The sequence below is a fragment of the Stegodyphus dumicola genome, chromosome 11 (genome assembly GCF_044657685.1).
Source record: "Stegodyphus dumicola isolate Sdum_Otavi_A_Nest chromosome 11, ASM4465768v1".
Classification (NCBI taxonomy): domain Eukaryota; kingdom Metazoa; phylum Arthropoda; class Arachnida; order Araneae; family Eresidae; genus Stegodyphus; species Stegodyphus dumicola.
The window spans coordinates 64,289,520-64,307,105 of NC_140778.1; the positions used below are offsets into that span (position 1 = coordinate 64,289,520).

The 17,586-nt window shown below is 34.0% G+C and overlaps 1 protein-coding gene across 1 annotated transcript in view; it reads left to right on the top strand.

The window, feature by feature from the left end:
• The first annotated feature begins 7,725 nt into the window (after positions 1–7,725).
• The window catches only part of LOC118202479 (uncharacterized), a 116,165-nt gene continuing 106,304 nt past the window's right edge, over positions 7,726–17,586 (top strand). The window contains 2 exon segments of the mRNA XM_085826759.1: positions 7,726–7,867; positions 16,508–16,725. Of these exon segments, the coding sequence (XP_085682885.1) occupies positions 7,805–7,867; positions 16,508–16,725 (281 nt within the window). The 5' untranslated portion in view covers positions 7,726–7,804.

Sequence of the window (17,586 nt, forward strand, 5' to 3'; positions counted from 1 at the left end):
GATTTTCAGTAAATATAGGTAACACACAAAACGTTAAAAAAAGGTTCCTTTTGGACGTAATATAAAATCTGTGCTCTTCTAGATTTTATTTTACCTTTTTTTTTTTCTCTTCATTACACTCAGAACATTTTATGCTCCGAATTTTATAAATTACAAAAATAAATATCCCACTTTAACGTTAATAAGTTAATGATGATATAATCAAATAAATGATTGTTTTGTAACGTTATTAGTTTTGAAAATCACTGCCTGAAAATGATCATTAAATTTAAAAAAAATATCAGATCTTGTTTAATTATACCTTATTTATTTCAAAGCATCACGTACTATCAATCTTATTTAATTGCGCGTTATTTGTACACAAAATTAAGTTCATAAATTTTGTGCTTAGAGTTTTTACCGTTTTACCAAAGTAAAGATGTTTGTATACGAATTACGCGTGAAAAAAATGCACGAAATGCAGTAAAAAGTGCTTTAATGAGATATATTAAATCCTATTTGGAAAAAAACTGTCGCTTTCATAATCTCATCACTATACATCGTATCACTTTTAATAATTAAAAAGAGTTATGTGATACAAATGCCATAGGTTTCAGTGTTAAAGTAAACCAGATTGTCCCTACTCTTTCTTGTCTACCGACATGTCGGTGACACGTGCCCCGCCCACTGGGTTAGTCTATCTCTTATAAGGTCCATGTCTGTACAGCACTGGCTAGGATCTGTACCTAGGCAATCTCGGCCATGGGGTATATAATTTATGAGCCTGGCAATTCCCGACGATCCATGGGGTGGGGCTCATCTTCACTCTTCACGGGTTGATAGCGTAAATCCCCATAACTAGGGCACAAGTAGTCAAATAGCGCCAGGGCCATTGAGCGTCCAGTGACCGCTGTCCTCGGTATTCTTTGTAAAGCCTGGAGGAAGGGACTGCCCGCATAGACAGGTAGCACTTTATAAACGCCAAGCTCCAGGCAATCAGCCCACCCCATCGTGGTTTCTAATCGCTGGGACGGTGGTCTTGGCTAACCATTTCAGCGGTGGCCCAGTTTTCAGGTGGAGATATTTTTGAAGCTGTTGTTCTCGGTAATGTGAGCACCGGGACCTCATTTGGAGTTACGACCGTCTCTGAGGTGGCTTTTTGGCTGGTATGCCCACCCCACGTCTAATATCGGCAGATTAAGTTGGGTCAGCCTGTGTAATATCATTAAGTTGACGAGGCTCATATAAATATATTTAGCTACCCAACCTTTAGTTTCACAGTCATTGGTGGTAGTTATATACTCCAAACTAACAAAGTTTTATAAACGACAAAATTAACTGGGATACTTAATTTCAAAATTTGAAGTTTTTGATGTCCTTTTTAACGTGCTTTAGAAATAACGTAATGTAACTTTTAATGCGGTCTCCCGGTTCCTATATTTATATTTGGGAATTTTTCATACTCGTTGTGAAAAAAATTATAAGGTTCATGATCCAGAAATGTCGTTCTCCAGTTCTCCAATGGGCATCGAGCTCCAATGCGTGTCATCTAGCATATATTAGCCAATGAGCACAAAGCAAGCTGTTATTTGGATGTTCTTTAGTTGTTTCGTTCATCTAGTCCTGAGTTGTGTGAGTACACGTGCCTTCGGGAAATAGTTTTAGAAATTATCATCTTTTGTAATGTCTGCGAGAAAGGTGAAATACTCGTGTACGTTTCAAAAATTGTACACAGTTGACTTTCCTTCAATTATTTCCTCAAGGAAATGTGATAAATTTGCAATGTGTACTGTCTGTTGTTGCGATTTTTCGTTTTCTCATGATGGAAGGGTGGATATTCTCAAACATGTATGTACACAAAACACAAGGACAACATGAGTTGTTTTGAAAAAAAAAAAAAAAATTAAATTAGCAGCTTCATTACCAATAAATGTGGATGAACACATTGTTGATATTTTTTATTATCTTGAAAGGAGTTTTTTAAGGAAGGAAAAATTGAAACAGTTCCAACAGCTGCATAACAGCAGTTTACAGTTAGAAAACTTGGATGAAGTTATAAAATCAGCTAGGATTGACCCCTAGCGGAGTTTAATTGGAAAACTGAAAGGTGCTGATGGAATTTTAAAATATAGTGAACTGTCTAGAATTATGTTGGCCATCTTGTAATCATAGTAATGCAGAGTGTGAGAGGATTTTCAGTATTGTTGCGAAAACAGGGACTCAATTTAGGTTTAATATTAGTAATGACACATTAGAAAAACTTTTATTAGCGAAAGCAGGCCCACGTGGCAATTGCTATGAACAAAATTATGAAGTTTCTTTCTTAACGAAATCAAAATCTGCCACTGTTCATAACATTTGTACAAAAACTGATTAAAGTGTCTCTTTTTTTTTTTTTTTTTTTTTTTTTTAACGATGCAAGTAATAAAAATGTTTTTTATGTGTAAGGTATTTTTGTGTTGCTTACATTTAAGAATTAGTTACTATTTAAAGTTAATTTATTATTAAAAACAATATTTTTTATCATTAAAGTCTTTTTAACATTGTGAAAAGTCTCTTGATTTCTTAAAAAAAATCGCTGGATTTTTGAGTGTTATAGGTTGGCAAGTATGCACTTGAATGAACACTTGTGTACAAGAATCAAAATCTTTGTGCACAAATACTTTATGTTGTGGTGCTCTTTGCATTTTCACTGGTTTGACCAGTGCCATGTGTTTTTGCAATTTATCTATCAGGCTCTATTTCACAAGTTGGCAGGTCAAAAAATTCACCAGGAATCCTTATGTTGGTTCCATATACCATTTGAGAGAGAGAATGGTTACCATCCTCTCTAATGGCTACTCTGCAACCAAGAAGCATTGTAGGTAGAACTTCAGTCCATTTGATGGAGTTGTGAGCTTTAATTGCAGATTTTAGGGTTCTAACGAAACGCTCTATTTTTCCATTACATTGAGGATGATAGGGTGTGGTGTGGTAAATCTTTGCACCACATATAACAGCCAAATTTTGAAACAGTTGTGATGTAAATTGTCTCCCTTGGTCTGTCACAATTCTCTTTGGAACTTCAAATCTGCATATCCAGTTTTCATAAAGTGCTTTACTAATTCTACTGTAATGTCTTCCAATGGAATTATCTCAACCGAAGAAGAAAATCTGTCGATACATGTAAGGCAGTAAATTTTTCCATTTGAAGGATGCAATGGTCCTTTTAAATTGATATGGACCACATTGAATCTGGAGTCTGCTTGTTGGTATTCTCCCAACTTTGTGTGCCTGGTCATCATAACTCTCTGACAGTTAACACAACACCTGGCCCTTTCACTTGAATCTTTCTTGATATTTGGCTATACAAACCTGGCAGTCATCTGCCTAACTGAAGATTTGATGCCAGGGTGCGAAAGACCATGTATATGCTGGAATATCTTTCTTCGAGATGGTTTAGGTATATAGGGACGAATCTTGTCTTGGGAGGTATCACACCATAAGATGTGTCCAGAAGGAAGCTTATAGCTTTGGAAAATCAATGAAGTCTTTCCATCAATTAACTTTCTCAGCTCTTCATGTTAACCTTGTTCCAGTGGAATCTTTTCATAGTCGATAACAGCAATCTCTTCAACTAGAGACAAGGTATCTGCCATAATATTCTCTGTGCCTGTAATGTGCTGGATGTTATTGGTAAACTGAGAGATGTACTGAAGTTTTCTTAATTGCCTTGGTGATGCTTTTCATTATTTTGCTTAAAAGCAAAAATAAAAAGTTTATGGTCAGTAAAGATTGTGAACTCTCTACCTTCTAACAAATGCTTAAACTGTTTTATGGAGAGAGATATTGCTAGTAATTCTCGGTCATAAGTGCTGTATACCCTCTGTGCTTCATTTAATTTCTTAAAGTAGAAAGCAATGGGTTTCCAGCTTCCTTCATCCAATTGTTGGAGTACTGACCCTATTGCCCAGTTTGAGGCATCTGTACACAAGGATCAATCAGGTTTGGGAAATGTTAACAAAGCAGTGTTAGCCAAATTTGTTTTGCACTTTTCGAACTGCAGTTTAACTTTCTCTGTCCATGGAACTTTTTGTTTATCCTTCTTCTTAGCACCTTTGAGCATCTCGTAGAGAATTTTGAGCATCTCGGGGTGTTTCTGCTGCATTTTTAAGACATCTGCGGTAGAAATTTACTATACCTAGGAAAGTACGTAGGTCATGAATTGTTGTGGGCAATTTGTAATTCAAACTCGCTTGCACTTGTGCAGGCAGAGGTCTTGATCATGCAGCATTTATGAGATATCCGAGAAATTCTATTTCTTCAACTCCAAACACTGATTTTGATATATTGATGTATAAACCATATTTGTCTGATCTTTCAAACATTATTTTTGGGTGTTTACTATATTCCTCTTCTGATGATGAGGCTATTAATACATCATCCAAGTAAGGAAACACAAAATCAAGGCCTTCATGCACAAAACGTTGAAACGTTGATGGTGTGTTCCTAAGTCCAAAACTCATGACATTAAACTTGAATAACCCTAATGGAGTAATATTGATAGCTGTTTTGGGCTTATCCTCTTCTGCAATTGGGATTTGGTAATAAGCTTTTAAGAGGTCTAACTTGGAGAAAATGGATTTCCTACTCAAAATGAGATGAAAATCTTCTATCCTTAGTGTGGGGTACCTGTCTATATTGTCTGAGCATTTAATCGTCTGTAATCCCTACAAGGTCTAAGTGTTCCATCTTTTTTGTTTACTAAATGTAGAGGACTGGTCCACTGGGATTTTGATGGTCGGATAATATCGTTATCGAGCATAAACTGGAATTCTTGCTTTGCCAATTTCAGTTTTTTTGCATCTAGCTGTCGTGCACGTGCATATACAGGTTGGCCTTTTGTACAAATATAGTGTTTAACATTATGCTTTGTTTATTTAGCACATTAGGTTTAGGGATATTTGGATACTGACGTAGCAGTTCAGCAAATTTGAAGGAATTATTTAAGGTAGATATAACATGTTCAACACCAATTGACATTATATCACTTGAGACTTTGAGTAATGCCATCAATTAACTGTTTCTTTTATATATCAATCAATAAATGAAATTGATTCAAAAAATCTGTACCTAGTATGCCTTTGCTTACCTTGGCAACGATGAACGACCATTGGAATAAGCGTCTCAGTCCTAAATCTAAAATAAGCACCTTTATACCAAAGGTCGGTATTTCTGCCCCATTATCAGCTTATAATTTGTAATCACAAGATACCTTTGTTGTAGAATATGCTGGCAGCAATGATACATCTGCTCCACTGTCCACTAAGAATTTGAGTCCTGAATTTCTATTCATTACAAATAACCGGAACTTACGGCTATTCATGTAGCAGCAGAGCTGGCCGCCGAATCTACTGCTGGCTGGAGTTTTCCATCTGTTTCCAGCTGCAAGGAGGGGTACACTTTTCCATAAAACACATTTTTCCAAATTTAAATTGGAAATAGCACTCTTTCCCTTTTGGATTATACCGTATCCGCAATCTGCTGTGGCTGGCACTATGAGTTCGTCATTTGGAATATTGTACACTGAGCGAAGCTATTTGTTGTTCCCAAGCAGATATTTTGGTGAGAAGTTGGTTAACTGGGGGGGGGGGTATCATTATTTGCACTTGCAAGTTCCATGCATGGATCCATTTCCGCAATTTTATCGGCCATTGTGGCTAATTTTTCGAGACTCTCATCACTGACTATAAGGATATTTTTTTACTGTGTCAGGTAACTTTTCCATCCATAGAGTACGTAACACTTTTTCAGTTACATCATCATTATCGCCAAGTGTTCTCATCTTTCGCAGCAGTTGACTTGGCTTCATATCACCAAGTTCTAAACCAATCAATAATCTTTTAATGCGCTTATTTTCACTCTCTTTAAATAAGTTTGTTAGCCTTTCTTTTGCTGCTGAATATTTAGTTGCAGTTTCATCTTTGATAATATCCCATATATTTTCTACAAACTTGAGATCCAGCTGAGCCACTAGTTAAATTTAGTTTCTTCTGATGTAATTCCTGCAATTTTAAATTGGACTTCCAACAGTATAGAATCATATCTCTGGTCTATCAATCCAGAATGGGGGAATCTTTACACTCACTTTGCTTGCTTCCAGCTGCACATCACTGCTGTTAATATGTGAATCGGGCATTTTTACACTTCACTGTCTTATATCCAAGAAAACATTCATAACATTCAAAAGGAAATCAATAATCACAAGATATGGTTCTGAAAAGTTTAGGATATTGTCCGGAAACACTAAAATAGCAGAAAATCTCTTCTACACTGGAAATTATGTGGATGCGTTAAGATTATGCACATTGTAGTGTCCTGCACACTAGAGTCACCAAATGTTCAGGTTATCCATGTCCGGAGAGAAATTGTTTTAGTGATTAAACCAAGATTGATAATGATCCTGATACACTAAAATAAATCAGCAAAAACTAAATTAAATAATGCAAGAGTTTTATTGACACAAACTCCACACTCACAGTCCAACACATAGTTACTCAGACACAGATACACTCTCTCTTCAGTTCAAAGTTGAATTGCAGTTAAAAACATAGGGTGCAAAATTAGGAGCTTAAAACAAGTAAACAAACACTTAGAAAAATTACAAAAAACAAAACACTTTACAAATTAATTTGTAATATTTACAATCAAAGAGAATTTTTTGCCTTACAATTAATCATTGCTTTATAATTTATTACAGTCAAAAATCGTTAATTTGGACACCCATAATCCGGACCTCAAATCTACAAACTTTCTGCTCATGCGCCACGTTGGCGTTTGTGCATACGCGTAAGACCTTTACGGCTGCGCATATGCGTGTGCGCATGCACATAATACGTTTATGCATGCACGTTTAATGTATAATGGACGGTATAAGCTAAAATTATCTAATTATCTATTTCAGTTAATGTTGCAGATTGCGTTGTTCCTTAATCTTCGAATTGGATCCGGCTTATTATTTTTTGCAGACTGTTCGAGCAATTTTATAAAAGTAAGCTTGAACTTTCGATTATGTCAAATAGAATTTCCGATGCTGGAGCTCCCAAAGGATCTACAAAGCGAAAATATGTTTCGATGTCCATCACACAAAAAGTGGAATTGCTGCAAAAAATGGATAAAGGCATGAAAAAAGTGACAGAGAGATTAGTGAAATCGAAAAAATTTCGATTGACAAGTTAGTCGGTATTCTCGGCACAGCAATTACAGGACTTTTACAGCACAACTTTGTAACTGAACAAGAAAGTATGTCTCTTTATAGAATTAAAGAGAAAGTATTATCTTATAAAACGGAGCAACTTAGACAATATTGAAAGAAATGTTTAATAAAATTAACAAATAAATATTAAGCTTTTTTTTTTTTTTTTGTAAATTTTGATACCCTTTAGATCATAATTGCTCTTTATTTCATAAATTATGGTTTCATATTTTTAATTTTATAATTTCTGCATGCCATCTTACTACATTTAAACTGATTATCTATAATCCGAAATCGCCGAAGTCCCGACGAGTCTGGATTAACGACTTTTGACTGTATTGATTACATGTATATCATCATTATGAGAAAAATAATAATATCAGCATAAGGCGTAAGTTGACTGTATAATTACTATTTTGCTTTAAAATGGATCGAATATTTAAATCTTAATATTATTAATTTTTAGTTTTAACTGTTCTATTTTATATGTGTTTACATATTTAAACTTATCTCCAGGGTGTATATGAAGGAAATGAAATTAGCCGAAATGCTCTGGCTGGAGTATGGGTAAAGAATCAAGCTAATCCAATCATGCGACGAAATCACATTCATCATGGTCGTGATGTTGGGGTTCTGACTTTTGATAATGCTTTGGTGAGCAATTTTTTGTAATATATAACTGCAGAAATTGTTATTAATTTTTTTTATTTTATTTTATTTAATTGTATGTGTCTAGCTTACAGCCAGAATGATCTTTGCAGTTTTGTTGAGTAAATTTTCATTTGTTTTATAGATATAAACAGGAAACATCTGTAGAATGTTTTTTTATTCATACACATAAATCTGCATTTTGCATTGTTGAACCAAAACTGTTTTTAATGAAATGTGTCTAAAAATTCTAATGACACATGTCAAAGGCTTGATAGGATCTCAAGGTATAAATTTTTACATATATTAGAAAATTCCAAATTTTTTTTTTTTTTTTTTTTTGTTTAAAAGAAAAAGTTAGAAATTGACATTGTTAATTATAAGAAGATTGAGATAAAGCTATTAAAAATATAATAATGTAATAAACTTAAGAGTTTAAATTTTAATGGTAATCATCAAAAATATGCAGTTTAAAAAATAATAGAAATAAGCTTTACATAAAGGCTAAATTATAAGCTTTAGATAAAGGTTAAATTAAAGGTTTAGAGATAAGGCTTATAGTAATAGCCATCACAGATATATTTATTAAAAATATAGAAGGTTGAATTGAAAATATGGGAAGAGAATATATTAAAAGTAAATTATTGCCTTTGATAATTGCATCATGAAAGAATCTAACATTTCAAATGAAAAAATTAATTACTCATAATTACTGCACATAATTTCAGAAATTAAATTTACTAAACCACATAACAGCCTTTTCTCTCCCATCCTTCCAAGCTTGTTGCATAAAATCACATCGCACTGCAATAACACTTTCATAGTATTAACGAGGAAAGATTTTTGACAACCTTATGGGGACTGAAATTTTGTTCATTATGGGAGAAAAAATGTCATGGGTAATTGCATTTCTAGCTGTGAGATATTTTTGTTACGTAAGTCAGAAAATTAAGCTAAAAGAACTCTTGAAGACCCAAAACTTGTCTAAGATTACAGATATATCCTCTTTTTTTTTCCATAAGCGCATTCAACTATTCATTTTCATTTTTACATTTAATTTGCCATCCACCAGCGGCCGAGCGGTAAAGACGCTGAACACTGGTTGTTCGGTCCGAGGTTCGAATCCCGCGAACGGGCTGGCTGCAGGGGCGTTTTCGTGGTTTTCCCTATGTGTAACATGTATACAAGCAAGTTTCCCTTAGAAAGTCCTCCACGAAGGCATCCCTTCCTTTAGGCAGATAGCCCTCGTGTGCTTTGCCATAATTGCATAATCCAATCCAATTCATTTAATTTGCCTAAGGCCATGGTAACAAATAACTTCCGTGAGTTTTATGAATAAATAAAACATCTGCATTTTTATAAATAACAGTTTATAAAAAAGCATCTGTTTTGAAAAATTATAGAAAGTTTCAAAATAAATATTTTTATATCATTCTTGTTTTAAAAGATTTTGTTTTATAAGCTTCAAATATTTCAAATCAGTGTGACAGATACATTTTTGGATGTTTTAATTCTAAAGTCCCATAAAAGAATATAATATTCCATACTGCAATGAAATTAACAGTAATATTTGGTTATCTGCACCCCCATCAAAAAGTCACAAATTTATCACTGATTTTAAACAGTATTTGCGAACATGTTGACAACTAAATTTTTGCCAAGCCAATGTGCTAAAGGACACAGTTAATTTCAGAATGACAGTACACTATGAATTCCATGCAAGAGCAATTCATGATTAAAATTGGAAAAGCAAGAAACATCGCTAATAAAGCACCTATCTTTTCCAAGAAAATTTCCTTTTTCTTCTTGTTATTCTCCTCATGTACATAGCAATGTCTTCACTTTAAAAAAAAAAAAAAAAAATTTCAGAACTGCACAAATTCGGCTCCACAAGAGCACATCCGTCAAAAAAGCTGTGTGCTACATGGATACCTCGGTTGCTGCATAATTACTGTCTGGTGACTTTGTAAGATGCCTGTGGCATCCCTAAAGAATTTGTCTGTCACGACGATCATGTGCATTATGTCTACGTCTGCTTTTCTGTTAGATGAATAGTTGCATTTAATATTTTGTGGAATACGAAATGGCGTGAAAAATAAATGTTGTTTTTTTTTTTAAAAAGTGTCGGCTCAGGTTTTCGAACCTATAATTTATTTGTTAAGCAGCAAAATTTGTCGAGCCTGCCAGGATGAATGTCACAGGGTGACATTATCGATTTCGACACTTGATAATTTACGAAAATAAAAGAAGTTCCTATGTGCAAACGTGTAGGATTTAGAAATACTAAAACATAAACGGAAAGCAATTATGAGGTCATTTACGAAAACAGCTAATAAGTTGGAAGAACTGATACGATTAGATTCTCCGGATTTGGACGATTTAGAAATTATTTTAGATCAAATTTCAGAGAAGTATAAAACTTTACGAAATACAGATGACTCTTTTTTGGAACTTCTACAGAAAAAAGGCTGTACTCAAGAAGAATACGAAAGGGAATTTATCGCAGCTCAAGAATATTAAGATAAATTATCTACGTTGAAAGTAAAAGCCAACAGGAAAAAGGATAAGTGTTCACAGCTTCCTACTGGTTAAACGGATAGCGGTTCTTCATCAGGAATAGTTACTGCTGCAAAACAGAAACTGCCAGAGATCGAACTGGTGAAGTTCGATGGAGACCCAAGAAACTGGCTGACGTTTTGGACAAGATTTAGTAAAATACAGGAAGATACTAGCATCAATAAGTTTCATTATCTATTGCAATCCATGAGACCTGAGACTGCGCCAAGAGCAATAGTGGAGAGTTTTCCTGCTACAGAAGAAAATTACGAAAAAGCCGTGTAGTACCTCAAAGAACGATTTGAAAATGAAAATGTTTTAATTCAAATTTATGTTAGAGAGCTATTAAAACTTGTAATCAATGACAAACAAAAGACAGACTTATTAACTCTTTATGACAAGTTGCAAACTCAACTACGCGCATTGGAATCACTCGGTTTAACTAAAGATAAACTTGCAGTTGTTTTATTTCCTTTAGTGGAATCAGTCCTTCCTGCTGACTTAATACAAATTTGGGAAAGACAGCGAGGTATGTTTCCTGAAACAACAGGTAAGAGTGATTTGGAGTCATTAATTGATTTTCTAATAAGGGAAGTAGAAACTGAGTTAAACTTACCCATGATGTTTTGGGTTCTGATAAAGTAAGTAATAAGAAAGATAAGTTTTTTTTTTTTTTTTTTTTTTTTTTTTTTGACACAAAACCTGTTGTTCCAACTGCATGTGAACTAATTAATGCAAATAGTAGTAATAGTAAGAGTAATGAAAATTTTCAAAAGTATAAAAATTTTGATACTTGTATTGTTTGTGAAAAATCCCGTTTGTCTGAAAGTTGTAAGGATGCATCTTTAATGAGTTTAGAATGTAAGAAAGATATCATTAAGGAAAAGAATGTTTGTTTTGTGTGTCTTAAGAAAAACCATAGAGCAAATCAGTGTACAGACAGCTAAACATAGGTGTACCTTATGTAAAAATTGACATTTTGAGATTATGTGCCCCGATTTGCCTTCTAACAAAACAAAAAGTGTCACAAAGTTAGGGAATGACGAAAACAAAACAAGCATTCTTAATAACTATGTTAAGGTATCAGATGTATATCTTCAAACTTTAATTGTAAAAATTCAGAATTGTTCTAAAGAAATGTTTGTACGAGCAATTTATGATAGTGGTTTTATGAAACCATAGTTATGTAATGATGTTGCTGAAAGGTTAAATTGTAATTGTGTATTGGTGAATAAAAAATTAAGCAATTTCTTTTTGGTGGAGAATATAAGTGTAAATTAGAGGTACTTGGTCAAAACAAAATTTGTTCTGAAATTAAACAACTCGCATCTGGTTCGTGGTTACGCGAACTTAAGTCACATGGCATCAAATTAAGTGATTTAAAAAATGGTGCATGTAATGTCGATAAAGAGATAAAATTACTTATTGGTGCGGATTTTGGTGGTAAGTTGCTAACTGGAAAAATTGTTCCACTTACGTGTGGTGTCAGCGCGGTGCATACGCAGTTAAGGCTGAACTGTTATGGGTAAATTTACTGGCACTGAGCCAACTACAATAAATACTGCATCCCTCCTAATTTCTTCTCTGTTAGTGAAAGGTCAATATATTAGTGATCTCTGGAAGTTAGATGTTTTGGGTATTATTAGTGAACCTTCCGTAAGTAAAACTAAAACTCAGTTACAAGAGGATACGCAAAAATATTTTGAAGAGACTCTTACGGTAAATTCAGAGGGAAGGTACGAAGTAGCATTACCTTGGGTGTCGGATAGCTCGCTTTTACCCGAAAACAAAGTGATAGCAGAAAAGTGTCTTGTAAATACTAAACGAAAATTAATGACTGCGGGAAATTTTGACGCTTACAGAGACGTTTTCCAGAACTGGTTAGCACTCGGGATAATTGAAAAAGTACCGGATAAGAATAAATATACGGATGTGCATTATTTACCTCATAGAGCAGTTGTTAAAAAAAATAGTAGCACGAGTATAAGACCAGTGTTTAACGCAAGTTCTCATTCGCTTGGTTACCCATCATTGAACGATTGTCTATCTACTGGACCAAATTTAATTGAAATTATACCTTCAATTCTTAATCGGTTTCGCAAGAATTACGTTGGTGTCACTTCAGATATAGAAAAGGCGTTCTTGCAAATATCTATAAGGGAAAAAGATCAAGACTTTTTGAGGTTTATGTGGTTCAGTAGGGATAATCAAGAGCAAGTTGAACTGTATCGGCCTAGAAGGGTAGTTTTTGGTATTACGTGTAGTCCGTATTTATTGACCGCTACAATACAATATCATTTGAGTGTAGTTCCCGAAAGCTTAAGTCACAGTGGAGATTTGGAAAACATCCTTTTACGTAGATAACTGTGTGGCTAGTATGGATTCAGAAATAGAAATGAGAAAGTTTGTAAATGAATCGCAAATAATTATGGCTTCGGGTCATTTTAAGATTTTAGAAATCCAATATAAGAAGTGTTGTGCCAGAGGAAGATTCCTCCACGGAAGGAGATGTATCTGTTTTGGGCCTTGTATTGCATACAGTTACAGACACCTTATCTTGCAAAATAAGTCAAGATATAAAATTGGATGACCCAGTTACTAAAAGACTACTTTTAGCAGTAGCTCATCAGGTGTTTAACGTTATAGGGTATACGGCTCCTGTAATGTCGATTCCAAAACTAATTTTACAGGAAACTTGGAATTTAAGGCTTAAATGGGACGATGTTCTTCCCGATGAATTAACCAAAAAATTTAGGTTTTGGCGTAAAAAGTTGTATTTGCTATCCAGTATCCAAATATCGAGATGGGTAGGTCTCGAATCTATTAATGAAGCTGTGAGTATACATCTCTTTTGTGACAGTAGTAAAAGTGCGTATGGTGCATGCTTCTTTTTAAGAGTACAGAGTGGCAAAAAGGTAAAGGTTAGTTTGGTACACGCAAAATCGAGAGTAGCGCCTTTAAAACCTATTACGATTCCTCAATTAGAACTTCTTGCTTGTAATATTGGTTCTAGCTTATTGTCTTCAGTTATTAACCCCTTAACTGCCGCGGGCGTATATATACGCCTTGCTCAGCCAATGCGTTAACTGCCCCTCAGATGCGCAGCCGATGCGTTAACTTTGCGAATAATTTTAGGTGTAGCAGCGCAAAGCAAATGATAGCAGTTTGGAAGGACGTATATATACGCCTGAGGCAGTTAACGCATCGGCTGAGCAAGGCGTATATATACGCCCGCGGCAGTTAAGGGGTTAATGATATTGGCCTACATGAAGTTCGTATTCATTGTTGGACTGACTCCTCGACGGCTTTAAGTTGGATACAGCGAAATCACGTTGGAGAGCATTCATTTTTAATCGTGTACAGGAAATCACGTCTTTGACCTCCCCCACTGTATGACAACATGTCCCTGGTAGTCTCAATCCTGCTGACCTACTTTCTAGAGGTTGTTATGCAGATCAATTAATAGAACGAAAATGGTGGGAAGGACCTGATTGGTTACGGGAAGATGAGGCAAATTGGCCTAAATCTAATGATGAACCAGATGAGGATTTAGTTAATTCAGAAATACGTAAGCCAGTTATTGTTACGTTTGTAAAGAATGATAATTGTATTGGATGGTACTATAAGTATTTCTCATCATTTAAGAAAATTGTGAGAATGTTATTATGGATATTCAGATTTTATAATAATATACGTAAGAATAATAATAACAACCATTCTAAGGATTTGACTGTATCTGAAAACGACTCAGACCATTTGTCGATAGTCGGTCTAATAAGAGCTAAGTATAATGTTGCTTATTGCGATGACTCTAGCAGCTTTAAGTTCCCCATCATATTACCTTCTGAACATCCAGTAATCAAATTATTGATATTAAGTGCCCACAAAGATTTGTTGCATGCAGGTACTACATTGTTGATGTCGCATTTTAGAGAAAGATACTGGATCTTAAAATCATGTAAAACTATAAGGAAGTGTATAAGAAAATGTGTAACATGTCAGAGATTTAAGGCTAAAAGAGGTGAGACAGTCCCAGGCGTTTTACCAAATGATAGGGTTCGTGATTTAGCCATTTTTGAAATTGTAGGATGTGATCTTGCATTTAAAGGATGGACGAAAATCATATATTGTGCTCTTCACCTATGCGGTTTATTGTGCTATCCATATGGAACTGGTTACCTCATTAACAACTGAATCATTTTTTCAGGCTTTAAGGCGTTTTATCGCACGTCGTAGACACCCTACCACCATATATTTCGATAATGGGACAAATTTTGTGGGTGCAGAGAGAATTCCGCAAACCATTGACTGGGACTGCCTCTGCTCTAAGGCTGCTGAAAAGAGAATACAATGGAAATTTAATCCTCCATCCGCCGCTTGATGGGGTGGATGGTGGAAGCGTTTAATACAAATTGTAAAGCAATTATTGAGAAAACTTTTAGGTCATGCTTCTTCTTGGTTATGAAGAGTTACTCACCGTCATGTGCGATTGTGAAAGAATTGTCAACTCAAGACCACTTACGTTCGTGTCTGACGATATTGAAGATCCCTTGCCTTTAACTCCGGAAAAATTTCTGCTTGAAACTCCACAGTCGAGGGTACCTGATATTCACAATGTGGACAAAAAAAAAAATTGAGTAGAAGAGCGCAGTATCTCCAGAGAATGAGAGAATGTTTAAGAGTGATATTTTGCTCTGAGTATCTAGGGCAGTTAAGACAGCAGTCTACCAGAAATTACAAAAATAAACCTCTCTCTGTAGGAGAAATTGTCTTGCTGGAGGATCAAAATAAAAACCATGCATATTGGAATTTAGCATGTGCTATTCGGGTGATCCCTGGTCGAAATGGCAACATAAGAGTTGCTCTTGTAAAAAGTAATAATTCAGAATTCTTGAGACCAATACAGAGATTGTTTAGATTGGAACTGGATAATATAATAAATAATATCAAAATGATCAAGTTCCTTTCACCACCAGTAGTGGTAGAGGTGTAAAATCACGAATAATGTAATTCATGTCTTTGAGTTATTATGATTTAGTTTGTTGTGCTATTATTGTTGTATTATTAATCAGTATTAATTTTGTTTTCAAGTAATATGATTTAAGTATTAAGTAATTTTCTTTGGTATATAACCCTCATTTATATTGATGTGGGAGAATTGTGGCAACCCTAAAGAATTCGTCTGTCACGAGGATCACGTGCACAGATGCATTACGTCTATGTCTGCTTTTTCTATTTGATGAATAGTTGCATTTAAGATTTTGTGAAATAAGAAATGGCGTAAGAAATAATTTTTTTTTTTTTTTTTTTTTTTTTTTTTTTTTTTTTTTAAGTGTTGGCTCAGATTTTCGAACCTATAATTTACTTGTTAAGCAACATTGCCACTTAGTTATTTTCATGATATACTGCTTTTCCTCATGAAACCTTTTTCCAATTTTTGGTGGGGCTGTGATTAATCAGAAAATGCTAAATCAGCTTTTGAAGATGAACACATAAAAAGAGGGAAAAAGTATATGGAAAAAATTTAAAAACAAATGGTAAATTTCTTTGTAACTTAAAATTTTTTAAAAATTTTTTCATTATATGGTCATCCACAAGCAATGTGTATACAAAATTTGATCGTAGCAACAAACACCAAGTATAAACTAAATAAAAATGAAATAATACTAGCGGAAAGGTTTTTTTTCTCTTTTTTTTCGTTGATTTGACAATTTATCTGATAACTTTTGCAGAAAAATGAGAGACACATGAAAAAAATCAATGCAAGAATTACTTTTTGAAATTCATCTTAGAGTTTAAGTCAAAAAATATTTATTCTTTATAGCAAATAGAATGCTTTTTTCGGGCAGGGTGCATACATACAGCTGTATGTGAATGTTCATTCTGCCTTATGTGAATTATTTAAGATGAAAAATATATACAATTTATATTTATCTATATGTAATAAATATAAAAAAAAAAAGCTCGTAATTTCAAGTATGAAATTAATGTTAATGCAGAAATTAAAAAAATTAACTGGATTGTCTTGTTGAAATATTTGGAAATTCTGTTTTCAGTTACATAACTCAGTTTCTTTTTCACCTTTTATAGGGCTATTTTGAAAGAAATGACATTCACAACAATAGAATTTCTGGCATTGAAGTGAAAGCAGGAGCAAATCCTACTGTTGTAAGATGTGAAATTCATTATGGTCAGACTTCAGGTATATATGTGCATGGAAATGGGAAAGGTCTATTTATAGAAAACAAAATTCACTCAAACAACTCTGCGGGGATTTGTATAACATCTCATAGTAATCCTACTATAAGGTGAGAATTTTTATTTCTAAGCTTAAGTATAGAGTTGTAATAGTGAGCTGAAATCTAATGAAACTGCTTTTTTTAATATAAAAAACATATCTTTTTCTTTTTGCACAAAAATCCTTTTTTTTTTTTTTTTTTTTTCCCAAATGGCTAGTCTTATTTTCAGAAATCCTGGTTGTAGTATTATATTATAATCTTAAATTATCAGTCAAAGATTAAGCTTTAATATGAAGGGGCCATCCAGTCTGTTGCAGTCTTTAGATATTGTAACATTTCTTCATTGTCTTTTTTTGTAGTTTGCAAATCACTGCTGTCAATTAGTCTAATTTCTAATATGTTATATTTTCAGTGGGATTTTACGAAATTTCTGTTTAATGATGATATTCATTCAGTTCATTTAATTTATATGTCTCCTTGTTATATATTCTTTGCTTTCAACTGTTTCAGAAGCCACCTCACTGTGTTTAAACTATGTATATATGTACCTTGTTAATTCTATCGTGTACTACTGTATATAGTATTTTTGCTTCTACTTTCAAACATGATATGATTCTTTATAAAGCACATTGCTGACCTGTTTACTTTAAAATTTGATCCAAATTATATGAGAGTTATTTTTACCTACTTAATGATGTGCAAAATTTTATGCAGAGTGCTCAGTGTGCAGATTCAGACAGCAGCCACTGTAGTCAAAAACAATATTTTTTTTCCATGACCATTCATATATTTGTGTGTATGTGTACATATACATTGTGTTTACAAAAGTTTTTTGTGCTGAATTTATTTATACAGTCAAAAGTCGTTAATCCGGACTCGTCGGGACTTCGGCGTTTCCAGATTATCGATTTTTCCGGATTATAGATCATC